General features: G+C 45.6%; 1 protein-coding gene across 4 annotated transcripts in view; it reads left to right on the plus strand.

Moving 5' to 3' along the window:
• HMCN1 (hemicentin 1) overlaps positions 1-17,272 on the plus strand; it is a 313,634-nt gene that overhangs the window by 62,374 nt on the left and 233,988 nt on the right. For all 4 annotated transcript variants that reach the window (XR_014549512.1, XM_083620076.1, XM_083620077.1 and 1 more), the window contains 2 exons: positions 11,763-11,934; positions 13,625-13,731. Coding sequence is in view for 3 of the 4 variants with exons in the window: in XM_083620076.1 (XP_083476202.1) it covers positions 11,763-11,934; positions 13,625-13,731 (279 nt within the window). In the remaining variant the exon portion in view is untranslated. The remainder of the gene's footprint in view (positions 1-11,762; positions 11,935-13,624; positions 13,732-17,272) is intronic.

The following is a 17,272-nucleotide window of genomic DNA, read 5'->3' on the forward strand; positions in this document are numbered from 1 at the left end:
CATGCACACACCCCTGGATTCCAGCCATATTTTATGGTGTTGTGTCAAGACTGTCCTGCGCCGATTATTGCAAATACATTAACATTGCAGTCGTTTTTGTCGTCACATTAAGCCAGCCAAGCTCTGGCCTGTAAAGTAATAAAGGCCTAATTATTCTAGTCTACTTCCTTTAGCTTGTCAAAGGGTAAAGATTGTTCCACCAGGGAAAGGAGATTTGAAAATTCCAGCTAAACATTTCTTGCTTGCATTCTGAAGTTAGCATTTGTTCTGGCTAAAAGCCACTTTTTTGGGGGGGGGGGTTAAAGCAAACAATCCCATCAATACTAACTGAACCCAGACCCTTGCACCTGAAATTCTGAACCGTTTTGGATAAGCACCATGCAGATACAGTTAGTTTTAAATGATGCTAATTCTAAATGAGGTTCTGTAGCACTTGTAAGCCTAGGGTACAGAGGACTCCTTGCCGTTGTCAAGGGATGGGGCCGGGGGGCACTGTACATTCTCTCAGCTATGTAAAAAATAGCACATAGCATGCATGTTTCCGCGGAACCGATGAAATTTCACACCTTTGCTGAAGGCTACGCAAATATTTTGTTCATGAACTCGAGAATGCAAGCATGTTATTTGTTAAAACAGAGCGGTTTTTCCTCTGTGCCAGTCATATTCTTATATATTAACACAGGTCCAGTTATTTCCTTTTGGCCACCATGATCCAGTGCATAGAATAATGGACTTTAGGGCTAGTTTCAAATTCTAACATATCCCCCCAAAATTGCTGGGCAAGTTGTTGCCTTATTGTGAAACAAAGAGTTTTTTGCAGGTTCCCCTAAAGGTGTCCTCTTAATACTCTGGGCGGCTCCCAACAGAATATTAAAAACATAATAAAACATCAAACATTAAAAACTTCCTTAAACAGGTTTGCCTTCAGATGTCTTCTGTCTCCCATCGGATGGGAGAGCGTTCCACAGGGTGGGCGCCACTACCAAGAAGGCCCTCTGCCGGGTTCCCTGTAACTTTGATTCCTGCAGTGAGGGAACCGCCAAAAGACCCTCGGAGCTTGACCTCAGTGTCCAGCAGAACAGTAGGGGTGGAGACGTTCCTTCAGGTATACTGGGCTGAGGCCGTTTAGGGCTTTAAAGATCAGCACCAACAATTTGATTTGTGGTCAAAGGTAGCCCCATGTAGAGCACATTGCAGTAGTCCAAGCGGGAGATAACTAGAGCATGCACCACTCTGGCAAGACAGTCTGTGGGCAGGTAGAGTCTCAGCCTGCGTACCAAATGGAGCTGGTAGACAGTTGCCCTGCACACAGAATTAACCTGCGGCTGCATTGACAGCTGTTGGTCCAAAATGATTCCCAGGCTGCGTACCTGGTCCTGGACCTCAGTGTCTGGGCAGAATGATGGGGGTGGAGACGCTCCTTCAGGTATACTTAAGGCATTTAGGGCTTTAAAGGTCAGCGCCAACACTTTGAATTGTGCTCGGAAATGTACTGGGAGCCAATGTCGGTATTTCAGGACCGGTGTTCTATGGTCTTGGCGACCACGCCCAGTCACCAGTCTTGCTGCCGCATTCTGGATTAATTGTATTTTCCAGGTCACCTTCAAAGGTATCCCCACATAGAGCACATTGCAGTAGTCCAAGCGGCAAGACAGTCTGTGGGCAGGGAGGGTCTCAGCCTGTGTACCAGATGGAGCTGGGAGACAGCTCCCCTTCAGGTAATCTTTGGGAGGAACATCTGAAAATTAAACAATAGATCAGAATCCCATGTGAGAATTTAAGGGGTGTTTAATTTGGGAGGTTGACCATTGTAAATTTCCCAGCTGGCTCCATTGCAGGGCAGCATAGCCCACCAAGACTGAAGTTTAAAATGCCCAATCATGGGCAGCCAATGGCATAACAAGGAAGTTAACATTCTCATCCACCAACTCAGGATAAAAGCCGGCTGCACCTAGCAATTGCAGCACAGTTGGCCGAAGAGCAAATTGAGAGAGCAGATTGTCAACATTAAATAGAAGGTTATGATGAGTATGTATTTGTAACACACATTGCCACAGGCACAAACTTGCATGAGCCTTTGGAAAATGTAAATGACATTTTCCTGCCAGATTTCTTCTTTTGCCTCTGCATTGTTTGTCTCTAGGCAGGACTGCAAACTTGCTAATTTGCCCTTTGCCTTTATAAACTGGTGTCCTGAGTAGACTACATGCTAACACAGCTGGCTTTGACTTGATAATAAAAAGTGTCAAGCCAAGTTGGAGTGTTTATTTTGAAATTAAAATTCTCAAATGTGTTCTGAATTTTCGCTGTTTCTTTTTTTTTAAGAGAACCTCTCAGCGCACAATATAAAGTGGTTTTTAGTTGATTCATACACATTTTTATCATGTTTACAGCTGGTTAACGCCTTTTGATATCAACATTACGTAAGCTTCTAACCTTTGGCTTGAACTGATGCTGTCGTTGGATCTTCCCCATGATCTAGCAAGGGAAATCTTGCCTTAAACATTATGCTCTTCCTCAGAGGCCCTCCTTAGGGATCCATTTTCTGAGATAAGAAAATGGGCAAATGGAGAGAGAGCCTGTTCAGTTTGGGTGCCCTGCATGTAGAATGTTTTTTTTTGGCACCAAGCAATTACCCTTCTATTTTCCCAGGCCTTCTAGCAAGTTACCCATCTGGTTTTCAATCTGCTAGAGGGTTTTTTAATTGGTTGCCACTTGTTTTTATTTGTTTGGCGCTGTTATAAAGACAACTTTACTTTCTGTTGTGTTACAGCTATTGTGAGCACTGCCCTGGGGTTTTTTGAATTGAAGAGCAGCATGGAAATGTTTCAGATAAATAAATATAGCATGCCACTCGGTTTCTTAAGATACTTATCTATAAAATGAGCTAGTACAAAGCAATGGTCTGTGGTGGATCTACCTTGTCTGAATCCTGTTTGCCCTTCATCAATAATAGCTCCATTGGTTATCCAGTCAACTAGCTTATTTTAAATATAGGACCTAGAACCTCGTACCTACGGGACCGTCTCTCCCGGTATGCCCCATAAGTTGCAACACCCTAGTGGTCCCGGGCCCTAAGGAAGTTAGATTAGCTTCAAGCAGAGCCAGGGCCTTTTCAACACTGGCTCCAGCCTGGTGGAACACTCTGCCTCATGAGACCAGGGCCCTGCAGGATCTGATTTCTTTCCGCAGGGCCTGTAAGACAGAGTTGTTCTGCCTGGCCTTTGGCTTGGAGCTAATTTGATTCCCTCCCCCTCCCCCTCTTTCTTTTTTCTTTTTCCTTTCTCCTCCTGTGATGAGGCTGCATTTTAATATTTTAATGTTTCAATATTTTAATGTTGTATTTTAATCTTGTTTTTAAGTTGTATTATTGCTTGTTAGCCGCCCTGAGCCCGGCTATTATTATTATTATTATTATTTATTATTTTAGAGATGCTTTGCTAATTACAGATAGCAAACTGGTTGATAACTAATGAGGATTGGATGTTAGGCCCTTTTTGAATATAGGGATGACTACCACTGAGCCCCAAACTTTAGGGAATAACCTGGATTAATCCACAAATGAGAATATTACCCCCAGCAGGGAGGCCCACCAGTCGATGTTAGATTTCAACAGTTCTGGAGGCAAATAGTGTATGCCTGGTGCTTTATTATTTTTTAACTGCAAAATAAGGTTCTTGGCCTCAGTTCAGGGTACTGGAGGCCAGTCTGGTAAGCTTTCCAAAGATTCTGTTATTTGGTTGACCTCATCATCGTGACCATGAGTGAGTGATAATATTGCATCCATTCATTGGGTCTGATAGTGCACACTGGAACGTTAGGAGCATTTCTCCAGCAGTCCTGATATTCTACGCCAAGAGAGGCGGATGTCCTTATCGTGAGAGGCCTTTCTTAGAATATGCCAAGCGTATTCTCGGCCTCACTGATGTGGTCTGAAGGAAAGCAGAACAAGACGTTTGGCAGCAGTTTGGCTGCAGGAGTTGCTGGAAGGAGGCATGCAAGGCGCCTTCAAATTCAAATGAATGGCAAGTAATAATAGCAATAATGTACACCCCCCCCCAGCTGTTTCAAACTTTAAATGTTAATGTGAGCACTTGGAATCAGGTCTGGAAATGGACTCAAAGCCAGCGCAGAAGAGAGACTGGCATAATATGCTCTTACCTACCAGTCTCCATCAGTAATGTTGCCTTTCCCAGTGGAAATTTGGGGTGGACTGTCTTCGACAGTAGCCCCTCATATAACACATTCCTGTATTCCAGCCAGGAAGCTTAAAACTTCTCCATTTTTTTCTTTGAAATTACGGTCTTCAGCCATGTTGAAAACTGTGACGTTTTCCTTAATTGACACCGGTGCTAATTAATTCACCATTTATTGTATGGAAAGACAGCTTTGTTGGATGAAATTTGCTCCCTCGCGTAAGTAGTATAATAAATGCCCTTTCCTCCCCTGTCCTTTATAACTCTGCAAGTTGAATGTAAATGTAGTCCATTTAGTATGGGGGCGGGAGAAATGAGCAAAATTTGTCACAGACTCTTAAACTCAAAACATATGTCAAGTACATTTTAGATTCCATACTTCAGTATCGCATGTTTGTTTAAGTCTAGAAATAATTCGCCGCAGACCACTTCAATTTTCAGGACTTCTCATTGATTTCTAATTAAAGTTCCCTTCTCCAACTTGATGTCAACCTCATCATCTGCCTCCTTGCAGCCTGTTTGACTGTCATGGAAAATGCTTTGGTTGTTTGCAAGAGAAGTGCGTGATGCACGGGTAGACTTTTGCAGTCGTTATGCTCCCTCGCCCCATTCCCTCCAGTAGGATAAGGCCACTTTCGCCTTAAGAAGGAGATGGGGTTGCGGGCTTCACCGGCCCTCCACGTGCACAGGGAGTGGGGTGGGAGGCCAGCCCTGCGCGATTGGGGGATTCCTGGCTGCGTCACCCCCTAGCCGGCCAATCGGGTTGGTCCGGGGGTGTGGCCTGCCCCATAAAGGCAGGATGCAGCCGGGGATCTCCCTCTTTGTCCGCCCGCCAGCTGTTCCTGTTTTCCCACCCTCCCGCCTTCTAAGGTTCTCCTTCTTGGACCTTGCTATGGACCTCGGTTGGTTGCTGCTGAGGGGCCTGGTAGGAATTTTTCCACTTGGCAAATTGGCACAAGCCACTTGGTTTTAGCCTACCTCGTAGCAAATCACCACAACTTTCTGGGTATTGGCAGTTAGGCATTGGAATAGTTCTGTAGATGGAAGAGGGGAGGTATTGCCATCACCTGTCCTGAATATTGACGGGTAGTCTGTTAAAGGATTCTGGGGGGCGTGGTCCTGTCCGAAGCCTAGGGAGGTGAGGGCCTAAGGCACACCCCCTATCGTTGACCCCGGGGGAGCTCCTAGTTGATGTGCATCAGCAGGACTCCCCCTACTGGTGGTTAACCCTTCCCAGATTTCAAGTAGACGGGCTGGAGTCAGATATAGTCGGTTAGATCCAATGCCTAAGCCAATACCGCTCATCACCTGTAACCAATAAAGTTGTGGCCTTTTTTAGCCCATTAACCTTAATAATTCTGTCGTGTGTCATTATTTTCCAACTGGGGGGGTCGGGAACTCGCCACGCAACACCTTCTTGTATCTAAACCAGCCTGGTTGCCCTTAAGAATGGCAGCCTTTAATGGTGAGAGGTTGTTCAGTATCACATATCTAGCCTTTGATTGGATATTATGAACTGCAGTGAGCCCCAGAAAGCTGGACGTGTATGAGTAAGACTGCCGACAGTAAGAACAGTTCCGCAGTGGAACAGACTCCCTTGGGAGGTGGTTGACTCTTCTTCCTTGGAGGGTTTTCAGCAGAGGTTGGATGGCCATCTGTCATGGATGCTTTAGTTGAGATTCTTGCATTGTAGGGGGTTGGACCAGATGACTCTTAGGGTCCCTTCCAACTCTACAATTCTATGCTTATTAGAACTCACAGCGTTCTTCTGAGCAAGGTCTGAGGAGAACTGACCTGAAGCAAAGGGCAGTTGGCAATGAGGTGTCATATGATTGCTGGAGATCCATCTCACGTGTGAGTTGTAAGGGATTTAAGGGAACAGCCTTGTAACTCTGCACCCCAGTGTTCCTGAGATAGTGCCTTTTGCCTTCTCCACTGTGGTCCTTAAAAAGAAGAAGCAGGCATGGGTTTGTGGTTGGGCTAGACAAGGTGATGCTCCCTTTGGCAGCTGGTCCTCTTTCTCATCAAAGAGGCCTATGGGTTTGTTCTCCATTAATTCTATGTCTGCTAGATTCAGGGCTGTAATGCTTACTGGTACACCGGCTGAGACCCTACCTGCCCATAGACTGTCTCACCAGAGTGGTGCATGCTCTAGTTTTCTCCTGCTTGGACTACTGCAATGTGCTCTACGTGGGGCTGCCTTTGAAGGTGACCCGGAAACTACAACTAATCCAGAATGCGGCAGCTAGACTGGTGACTGGGAGTGGCTGCTGAGACCGTATAACACCAGTCCTGAAAGACCCACATTGGCTCCCAGTATGTTTCCAAGCACAATTCAAAGTGTTAGTGCTGACCTTTAAAGCCCTAAATGGCCTCAACCCAGTATACCTGAAGGAGCGTCTCCACCCCCATTGTTCAGCCTGGACACTGAGGTCCAGCTCCGAGGGTCTTCTGGCGGTTCCCTCACTGTGAGAAGCCAAGTTACAGGGAGCAAAGAAGAGGGCCTTCTCAGTAGTGGCGCTTGCCCTGTGGAACGCCCTCCCGTCAGATGCCAAGGAAATAAACAACTATCTGACTATTAGAAGACACCTGAAGGCAACCGTGTATTGGGAAATTTTTAATGTCTAATATTTTACAATTTTTTATGTACTGTAAAACGCCTAGAGTGGCTGGGGAAACCCAGCCAGATGGGCGGGGTATAAGTAATAAATTATTATTATGATTATTATTACTGTGGGTAGATGAATTATGTGATGCCTAGAGTTGGCTCATGACATGCCTGTACGGTAACTTGTCCCCTTATGGCAGCATGTTAAAAATAGTTGCAGTAACGTACTGAGCTTATGACAGTGATGTTACAAGTTGTGATTGGTCAGGGCTTGGGAAATGAAAAGCATTTTTTGAAAGAAAGGTGGAATACAAATGTAATTAGTGCTATTTTTCTAGAAAAAGAGATGCTGGAGCTCACCACGAACTTCTCCTTTGTTCTCTTAGGGTGGAAAATGCACTCACTTACGGTGCGGTGGAGCTGAGCTCTGGCTGGAAAAAAAAGCCCTGAATGTAATACAGTGGTATCTCGGGTTACATATGCTTCAGGTTACATACGCTTCAGGTTACCGACTCCGCTAGCCCAGAAATAGTGCTTCAGGTTAAGAACTTTGCTTCAGGATGAGAACAGAAATCATGCTCTGGCGGTGCGGCAGCAGCAGGAGGCCCCATTAGCTAAAGTGGTGCTTCAGGTTAAGAACAGTTTCAGGTTAAGAACGGACCTCCCGAACAAATTAAGTACTTAACCTGAGGTACCACTGTACATAAAATCAAGAAAGCATGCTCATGGACTTGTCTGTTTTTGAGTTAAATGGGTGCAGACGAGGAATTTATCATTTTTTATTGTTAGGGATGGGTTAAACCACAGAGCCTAGGACTTGCCGATCAGAAGGTTGGCGGTTCGAATCCCCACGACGGGGTGAGCTCCCATTGCTTGGTCCCTGCTCCTGCCAACCTAGCAGTTCGAAAGCATGTCAAAGTGCAAGTAGATAAATAGGTACCACTCCGGCAGGAAGGTAAATGGCGTTTCCGTGCATTGCTCTGGTTCGCCAGAAGTGGCTTAGTCATGCTGTCCACATGACCCAGAAGCTGTACGCCGGCTCCCTCGGCCAATAAAGCGAGATGAGCGCCGCAACCCCAGAGTTGGTCACAACTGGACCTAATGGTCAGGGGTTCCTTTACCTTTTCCTTTTATGGGTCCTTGTAGGGACACGGGTGGCGCTGTGGGTTAAACCACAGAGCCTAGGACTTGCCGATCAGAAGGTCGGCGGTTCGAATCCCCGCAACGGGGTGAGCTCCCATTGCTCGGTCCCTACTCTTGCCAAGCTAGCAGTTCGAAAACATGAAGTGCAAGTAGATCAATAGGTAGTGTTCTGGTGGGAAGGTAAATGGCATTTCCATGCGCTGCTCTGGTTCACCAGAAGCGGCTTAGTCATGCTGGCCACATGATCTGGAAGCTGTACGCCGGCTCCCTCGGCCAAGAAAGCAAGATGAGCTCCGCAACCCCAGAGTCGGCCACGACTGGACCTAATGATCAGGGGTCCCTTTACCTTTATGGGTGCTTGTGCTAAATTTGATGGACATGGAAATACTGTTTTCCATGGCATGAAAGTATTGTACCCTGGCATTGCTTAAAGTGCTGCTGACCACCAACATTGCCAGGTAAATCCACCGGCAGTGAAGGCATCCCCCCAGAGAAGGCATTTTTCTCAGGGCCTTCTCAAACCTAGAGCCGGTTCTGTTTTACAATAGTAACTCAGAAATTAGATAGAAATTAGCAGAATCTCAAAGATTCTGCTAATTTCTGTCTCCTACTGCTACCCTGTACTAGGGATGCTTAAGTTTGTAACATAGGAGTATTGGCCAGGATTCAAGCACTTGGGCATGCCGAGTGAATTTTCAATACAGTGGTACCTCGGTTTAAGTACTTAATTTGTTCCGGAAGTCCGTTCCTAACCTGAAACTGTTCTAAACCTGAGGTACCACTTTAGCTAATGGGGCCTCCCGCTGCCACCGTGCAATTTCTGTTCTCATCCTGAGGTAAAGTTCTTAACCTGAGGTACTATTTCTGTGTTAGCGGAGTCTGTAACCTGAAGCATATGTAACCTGAAGTGTCTGTAACCCGAGGTACCGCTGTATTCATTTCAACACCACCTTCACCCGTGGCAGCAAGCTAATAACATCAACTTTGTTTGAAGCAATGTGAGGAAGGGCTTCTCTTCTCTTTGTTTTCTATTACATGTGCTAAGACCTGTCCAAAAAAACAAAGAAACCTAAAGCCGCATGTAACATGCCAAAGTTTATGAACTTGAATTCCAGTCTATTTTTAAAGGTTTGGGGCTAGCGTGGGTTCTTTTGACTTCACATCCAGGGAGCTTGGTGAAGCTTTTCATCCTTCAAGCTTTGCATTGCGAACCCAGGGGATGTGAACCCAAACTGAAAAAACAGTTTGTACAAAGCTCCGCGCGCTGGGACCTGCCAACTTTTGCACAGACTTTTTAGCAATGAGTGCATTGGCAGCTGCAGGGAAAATATAAAACCATGAACTGGACTGTAAAAATGCTGGTCTCCTGAGTGGCGCCAAGGCTTGGATCCAGTACAGGAAGGCAGGTTTGGGCAAAGCCTGGGAAGTTGCAAGGTAAAACTCAAAAGGAATCTGATACGTTGGAGGGACAGAACCAGACAGTTTGGACCGTGGGTAGGCAAACTGGCCAGAGGCTGGATCTGGCCCAATAGCCTTCTAAATCCGGCCTGTGGACGGTCCGCGAATCAGCGTGTTTTTACATGAGTAGAATGTGTCCTTTCATTTAAAATGCATCTCTGGGTTATTTGTGGGGCATAGGAATTCGTTCATTATTATTTTTTAAATAGTCCGGCCCCCTACAATGTCTGAGGGACAGTGGACTGGCCCCCTGCTGAAAAAGTTTGCTGACCCCTGGTTTGGACAAATGTTTTGAGAGCTAACTGTCCAAGGTAGACTCAAGGTAGAGCTTGGAATAATCTAGAGTGTATTGGCTTTTGTGGCCTTAAGTCTTCTATCCTATGCACACTTACCTGGGAGTAAGCGCCATTGACTATAGTGTAGGACATCCTTCTGAGTATGACTACATAGGATTGCATTGCACTAGTGGTATAGGGAAGTTTTTAATGTTTGATGTTTTATTGTGTTTTTAATGTTCTGTTGGGAGCTGCCCAGAGTGGCTGGGGAAACCCAGGCAGATGGGTGGGGTATAAATAATAAATTAATAATAATAATAATAATAATAATAATAATAATAATCAGAAGGAAAATGACTGGCCAGTAGCCATAGGGGTAGAGGATTGAACAGCCTGCCTCTTGGTCAATAAATACGCGGAAAGAGTTTAGCTTACAACAGCCACAAACTTCCAACCTCCCCAGGAAACTGCCTTGTGCATATAAATTAATTGTTTTAATTCAAGACTTCTTAGGCTTTTAAGGGATTGATGCGATGCAGCAAATGTGCCTCTTGATAGTTTCAAATATGGCAACTCTGCGACAAAGCCCGTCAAAGTGAATTTGGGTTATCAAGATGGGTTCTGAGCTCCTGCTGGGGAAATTTAGTTGTACAAATGGCAACTTACAATGACTAAATCAGTCTGAGGAACCTTTCTCAGCCCAAGGGCTGCATTTGTTCATGGGGAAGCCGCCAAGGGCCAAGGGTGGATGGCAAAAAAGGCAAATGTGAGCAGAATACCAATAGTATTTGCTGGATTAATTTCCATTCTGGACAGAGTATGAATAAGTGAACATTTCTGCTCCTACTTCTGTGTGAAGTTCTTCAGCATCCCCACCTGAGTTTGACAATTCCTGGAACAAATTATGGTGGGTGAAGGAGGTGGTGTAGAGGGGCGAGACCCTGATCCCCTCTGTCCTTCTTGCATGGTTATTTTTGCCAGATTCCCCTCCAAGCTGACTTTAGGGAGACAGTTCTTTTTTGGGGGGGGGCGTCTAGTGCTTGCCACTTTCACTACCTGCTATCCCTCCATCTGGGTGGAAGTGGTCTTGCACGACCAAATGGCCCTGCCTTTGGCTGGAAGGGTTAAGTGGCTTTCAATAGGATACGGGTGGTAGTTGTAATTGCTTTAAGCCTATAAGCCTATCAGTTTGTTGAGGGCTGCTGCCTGCTGGATGACTGCAAAGGAGCTGAATCATGGCTTCATAGTGTTTGTTGTTGTTTAGTCGTGTCCGACTCTTTGTGACCCCATAGACCAGAGCACGCCAGGCACTCCTGTCTTGCACTGCCTCCCACAGTTTGGTCAAACTCATGTTTGTAGCTTCGAGAACACTGTCCAACCATCTCGTCCTCTGTCGTCCCCTTCTCCTTGTGCCCTCCATCTTTCCCAACATCAGGGTCTTTTCCAGGGAGTCTTCTCTTCTCATGAGGTGGCACTCAGGGCTGATTTCCTTAAGAATGGATAGGTTTGATCTTCTTGCAGTCCATGGGACTCTCAAGAGTCTCCTCCAGCACCATAATTCAAAAGCATCAATTCTTCAGCGATCAGCCTTCTTTATGGTCCAGCTCTCACTTCCATACATCACTTCTGGGAAAACCATAGCTTTAACTATACGGACCTTTGTTGGCAAGGTGATGTCTCTGCTTTTTAAGATGCTGTCTAGGTTTGTCATTGCTTTTCTCCCAAGAAGCAGGCGTCTTTTAATTTCGTGACTGCTGTCACCATCTGCAGTGATCATGGAGCCCAAAAAAGTAAAATCTCTCACTGCCTCCATTTCTTCCCCTTCTATTTGCCAGGAGGTGATGGGCCCAGTGGCCATGATCTCTGTTTTTTTGATGTTGAGCTTCAGACCATATTTTGCGCTCTCCTCTTTCACCCTCATTAAAAGGTTCTTTAATTCATCCTCACTTTCTGCCATCAAGGTTGTGTCATCTGCGTATCTGAGGTTGTTGATATTTCATAGTGTTACTGGTCTGCAAAGCAAGGCATGCATCCAGTGGACTATAATATGGAAGCTGTTCATAGCATTATCTTCTCTTGCAGGTGTTGAAATGGGTCGAAGAAGCCGTGCAAGCTTCCAAAGTCCATCTCTTGTCGACAGACCACCTGACTTCAGCTGTAAACGCTTGGCAAATCCCTTTTGATCCTAGTTTGAAAGAGGTTACAGTGTCCCTGAGTGGTCCTTCTCCAGTTATTGAAGTCCATGATCCTTTAGGTGAGTTATTAATGTCCCACTTTCTCAGAGGAAGAGCAGCGGTGGGTCTGTATTCTCCACACTTTAACAAACTGCAACTCCCAGGATTATCCCGCGGAGTAAGTGACAAGAAAACAATTCACATTTGTAGAGTAGGAGGGTCTTTAAAGTGTTTGGACACAGCCACTGTACAGTCCTGGCCTTTACATTGAGACACTCTAGGTGACAAACTCTTAGGAAGCAATGCATGGGGCCAGAGCACAAATGTGTTGGAATATTCTAGAAAGAAGTTGAGAATTGGTCTTGAACAGGTTGCTAGGCAGCAGAAAAATCTACCCAGCAACAGGAGCCTTTATGAAGGACATGTGATCAACAAGGGTCAGTGTGAAGCAGTGATGGCTAAACTTGGTCCTCCAGCTGTTTTGGGACTACAACTCCCATTATCCCTAGCTAACAGGACCAGTGGTCAGGGATGATGGGAATTGTAGTCCCGAAACAGCTGGAGGGCCGAGTTTGGCCATCACTGGTATAAAGTCAAAACAAAAAAAAATTTTTCTTTCCAGTAGCACCTTAAAGACCAACTAAGTTAGTTCTTGGTATGAGCTTTCGTGTGCATGCACACTTCTTCAGATACCTGAAGATATCTGAAGAAGTGTGCATGCACACGAAAGCTCATACCAAGAACTAACTTAGTTGGTCTTTAAGGTGCTACTGGAAAGAAATTTTTTTTTTTTGTTTTGACTATGGCAGACCAACACGGCTACCTATCTGTAGCTGGAACTGGTATAAAGTGTCGGTGTGTAAATGAGCATGAGTCAGCATTAGGTCTCTGGCCGGGTGGCTGGAAGAGGAAAGGATTGTGTTATTTTATTTGTATTTGACCAATGTAGATTTTTGTAAATAATAAAGATACTCAGTTAAAAAGGAAACTCTGCTGCAGGTCTATTAAAAGAAGAAGAAAAACCGAGAGTAGATGCTGCGCACACATCAACAAAATGAAGGGTACTACACCTTTCTTTATGAATGTGCTCCTATTACCCAGGCCAGGGATGGCAGGGAGCAAATGAAGCATGAGGAAGTCCATTGCAAAGGAGATATAGACAGGGTAAAGAGGTACAGAGGAGTTAGGGAAGAACGGAGGAAGGCTGCCCCAACGCAAGAAAGGCTGAGAAATCAGGAAGATAGAAAGGGAAGAAAGAGTGAAAGGTCCAGGCCAGCTATTAACCCCAGTTGCAAGTAAGAAGAAGAGAAAGGGGAAGGAAGAACAATGGATTATAGGAAGACTGTATATTTACTTTAGAAAGAGTTCCTTTGATGATACAGGGTAAGTCTGAACAAGGTCTCCAACCCAGAATTTCATGCCTGTTGTTTCCAGTTTTCTCTTCCTGCCTGCCATTTTTTTGGGGATTCCCCGATTTGTAGGAATTTAGTCTAATGCAAGATGGTTCAATGTGAAACCTATAAGAGTTGACAGAATCAGCTTTTGTGCGATTCCGGTTTTTGCAAGAATGTTTAGAAAACTGGGGAAAAGCCAAAATAGCCAGATTGGTTTGGCTTGTGGTGTACTGAATATCTCTGCACTGATCATTGACAAGAATCTCACGCTATTAAGTACTAGGTTTTCAAGGTGTGTGGATGTGGGTGGCAGTCTGAGCATTGCTGAGGTCACTTAAAAAATAAAATGTTTATTCCTTATTTGCCTGTGTTGTAGGTAAGCCCATAAAGAAAGGATCTGGCTTGAATGAGTTGCTGAATATTGAAAATTCTGCAACAGTAGTGAACATAAAAGAACCAGCGCCTGGAACGTGGACAATTAAGGTGATTTTCCTGTAGAAAAGATGCGGTCAATTTCCTTCATGCATGATGCATTTTTTTTAATACAAAAGTTGTGTTAACAGGGTTCCTGCAGTAACATTTGATCACACACAATCCTTATAATTTTGGATGAAGTCCTTTTTCTTCTTTCCCACAATGGTTTGGGGCCTTATGCTAAAATTGGCTCTTTATAACTGTTGGTTTTGGGGATTCAGTGTCCCCCTAAGTCCATTATTGGTAAGAGAAAATTGAGTGGAGGCGGGATCCAGTGAAAGCAAGGAAGATCTTACCTGGCCAGTATGTCCATTCCTTTGAGATGATACATACCTTAGTTCCTGAATCCGGGTCACAGGCATACCGTATTCATACACGAAATATGCCCTTTAAGACAGGATTTGTAGGTGAAAATAACTGCTGGGAAAGGTTTCTCCAAGGTATTTCCTTCTGCTGAGGAAATGCTTGGGGTCACCACGAGTCAAGATGGCGTCAGGATTACTCTCCTGTAAATTTCAGACGTGTGGTTTATATACTTACGTATGTGTTCTTACCTTGTGCACTTACAAACATTTTGTTTTTTATTTGAGCCCTTAGAATTTTTATAACAGTAATGTGAGGACATTTAACCCCTCGTTTTGGAAATGCTGTGACCATCTTGATGAGATGCTCTAGCACAGGCATAGGCAACCTTGGCCTGCCAGATGTTTTGGGACTAAAATTCCCACCATCCCTGACCACTAGTTCTGCTAGCTAGGGATCATGGGAGTTGTAGTCCCAAAACATCTGGAGGGCAGAGGTTGCCTATGCCTGCTCTAGCATGTAGGATTGGTTTCTTCTGATTTTTGAACCTTTGTGCAGCTAAAGTCAAGGTGGCCTGGTTCTAAAGAGTACAGTGGTACCTCAGGTTACATACGCTTCAGGTTACAGACTCCGCTAACCCAGAAATAGTGCTTCAGGTTAAGAACTTTGCTTCAGGATGAGAACAGAAATCGTGCTCCAGCGGTGCGGCAGCAACAGAAGGCCCCATTAGCTAAAGTGGTGCTTCAGGTTAAGAACAGTTTCAGGTTAAGAACGGACCTCCGGAACGAATTAAGTACTTAACCCAAGGTACCACTGTAGTAGCCAGCCCACAGTTGGCTGCTTTCTTTGCAGAAAGGGGCTAAAAAAACCCCACAGTGCTTGGGATCAAAGCTGTCACGACACTCGCATGTCTGGCAAGGAAAGCAGAGGATTAAATTTAAGGAAATGAAGCCCTAGGGTGGGAATTTTGATTCTGTGCCTTGTAGCTTCTTTGGGATGAGGGTGGAAGCGTTAAGTGTGGCCTGTCACCACCCCAAAGAAGCAGAAGAAATGTTGTTGATGTGCATATAACTTGCAAATGTGATGTCCTCTGCTGTGTACTTCTGAACAGCAGGAAGTCCTCTCCAGACGATAGTTGTGGCCAGTGCCGAGGTTCCAAAAGGGGGGTACAAGCATGACAGAATTATTCCACACGCCATTGCTGCCTTATGCTCTTAGGATTGCACAGCTCCCCAAGCCAACTCTTCTAAGCTATAATTACTTAAAGGCTCCTGTTGGTGAGCTAGGCCTCCTAACACCCCCCTCTTCCCACATACATCAGTCTTCCTGTAGGAAACGCTCCTTTAAACATCACAGCCAGCTCTGCAATACAATAAATGGTGGATCTGGAGGATCTCAAATGTTTGGGTTTCTCAGAAGGGAAGGGGGGTGGGAATTGAACTTCTCTGGAGTAAGTGAAAACGCAGCACAGATGGGCAGCCAGGTTGATGAGGATTTGCTGTTCCCGCCCTACATCTGGAAGACAGGTATGGGCTGCATTTTTGCATATCCTGCCCTCCCACCTTAACTGTGGCCAGAGGTCAGCACCAGCACTAAACACAGTTAAGTCTAACCTGGTTCCTCGTATGTAGCAGATTTAGAATCCTAGTTAAAAGGTAAAGGGACCCCTGACCATTAGGTCTAGTCGTGGTCGACTCTGGGGTTGCGGCACTCATCTCGCTTTATTGGCCGAAGGAGGCGGCGTACAGCTTCCGGGTCATGTGGCCAGCATGACTAAGCCGCTTCTGGCAAACCAGAGCAGCGCACGGAAACGCCGTTTACCTTCCCACCAGAGTGGTACCTATTGATCTACTTACACTTTGAGGTGCTTTCGAACTGCTAGGTTGGCAGGAGCAGGGACTGAGCAACAGGAGCTCACCGCGTCGCAGGGATTCGAACCGCTGACCTTCTGATCGGCAAGTCCTAGACTCTGTGGTTTAACCCACAGCGCCACCCGCGTCCCTAGAATCCTAGTTAAGTGATAGTTAACTATATTAAAGTGGTGCAGATGTATCTCTAAAGTATAGTTAAGGTCAGATAGTGTGATGGGTTGTAATCGGCTGGTCTCTGCTGAGCATCAAGGTGAAAGTGGGTCCACGCTCTTACCTGGGAGGGTTGCAAGATGGCAGTAGGGATGCGGGTGGTGCTGTGGTCTAAACCACTGAGCCTTTTGGGCTTGCCAATTGGAAGGTCAGTGGTTTGAATCCCCGCAACGGGGTGAGCTCCTGTTGCTCTGTCCCAGCTTCTGCCAACCTAGCAGTTTGAAAGCACGGCAGTGCAAGTAGATAAATAGGTACTGCTACAGCGGGAAGGTAAATGGCGTTTCTGTGCGCTCTGGTTTCCGCCACGGTGTCCCATTGCGCCAGAAGCGGTTTAGTCCTGCTGGCCACATGACCCTGAAAGCTGTCTGTGGTCAAGTGCCGGCTCCCTTGCCCTGAAAGCAAGATATTTGCCGCAACCCCATAGTCGCTTTTGACTGGACTTAACTGGCCAGGAATCCTTTACCTTTACTTTTTTAGAGGCAGGAAATTACTGTGCTGGCATCCATCTGCCTCAGGACAGCAGAGGTAGTGTTTCCTGGAAGGGAGAATTTGCCATGGAAAGGAGAAGAATCTCATGATCTCACAAACCACTATCAGTCAGTTAATCATAGTTAGGAAGACACTGATTCTACATCGGCTCCAAAAAGAAAGAAAGAGGAGAGCAAGATAAACCAGACTTGTAATCTGTATAAAATCAGCATCAAAAGGTGCTTGGCAATAGTTATTCAAAAGCTTGGGATGATTTAAGAGAGCATTGGTTCCCTCTGCTAGCTGCACTCCAGCTTTTGACCTCAGGAACCCTGGGATGGAGAATAGTGAGTCTGTACAGCAGCCTCACTGTAGCTGGTGTCACTGACCCTGTAGCTGGAGTCAGTCAGGGTCACACCCTCCCAGGCCAGGTGGGAAAAGTCCTACAAGGCAAGGAACAGGTCTTCCAGGACTCACAGCCAAGATGACAAACTTTCCAAAGGTCTGATTCCTGTGCTTCAGAAAGTCGCACAAGCAGTAAAGCTTGACTTAGTGAAATTCCTAAATTATTGGTATAGGAACAGAAGAATGAGATGTGAGAGCCATGCAGCTAAGATGGAACAACCAACTAAAACCTTTTCGCACGCAAAGTTTGTTGCTCTAATGGCTCTCACGAGTCATTACTGAGTTCCTATACC

The sequence above is a fragment of the Podarcis filfolensis genome (assembly GCF_964270895.1).
Source record: "Podarcis filfolensis genome assembly, chromosome: 6".
Lineage (NCBI taxonomy): Eukaryota > Metazoa > Chordata > Lepidosauria > Squamata > Lacertidae > Podarcis > Podarcis filfolensis.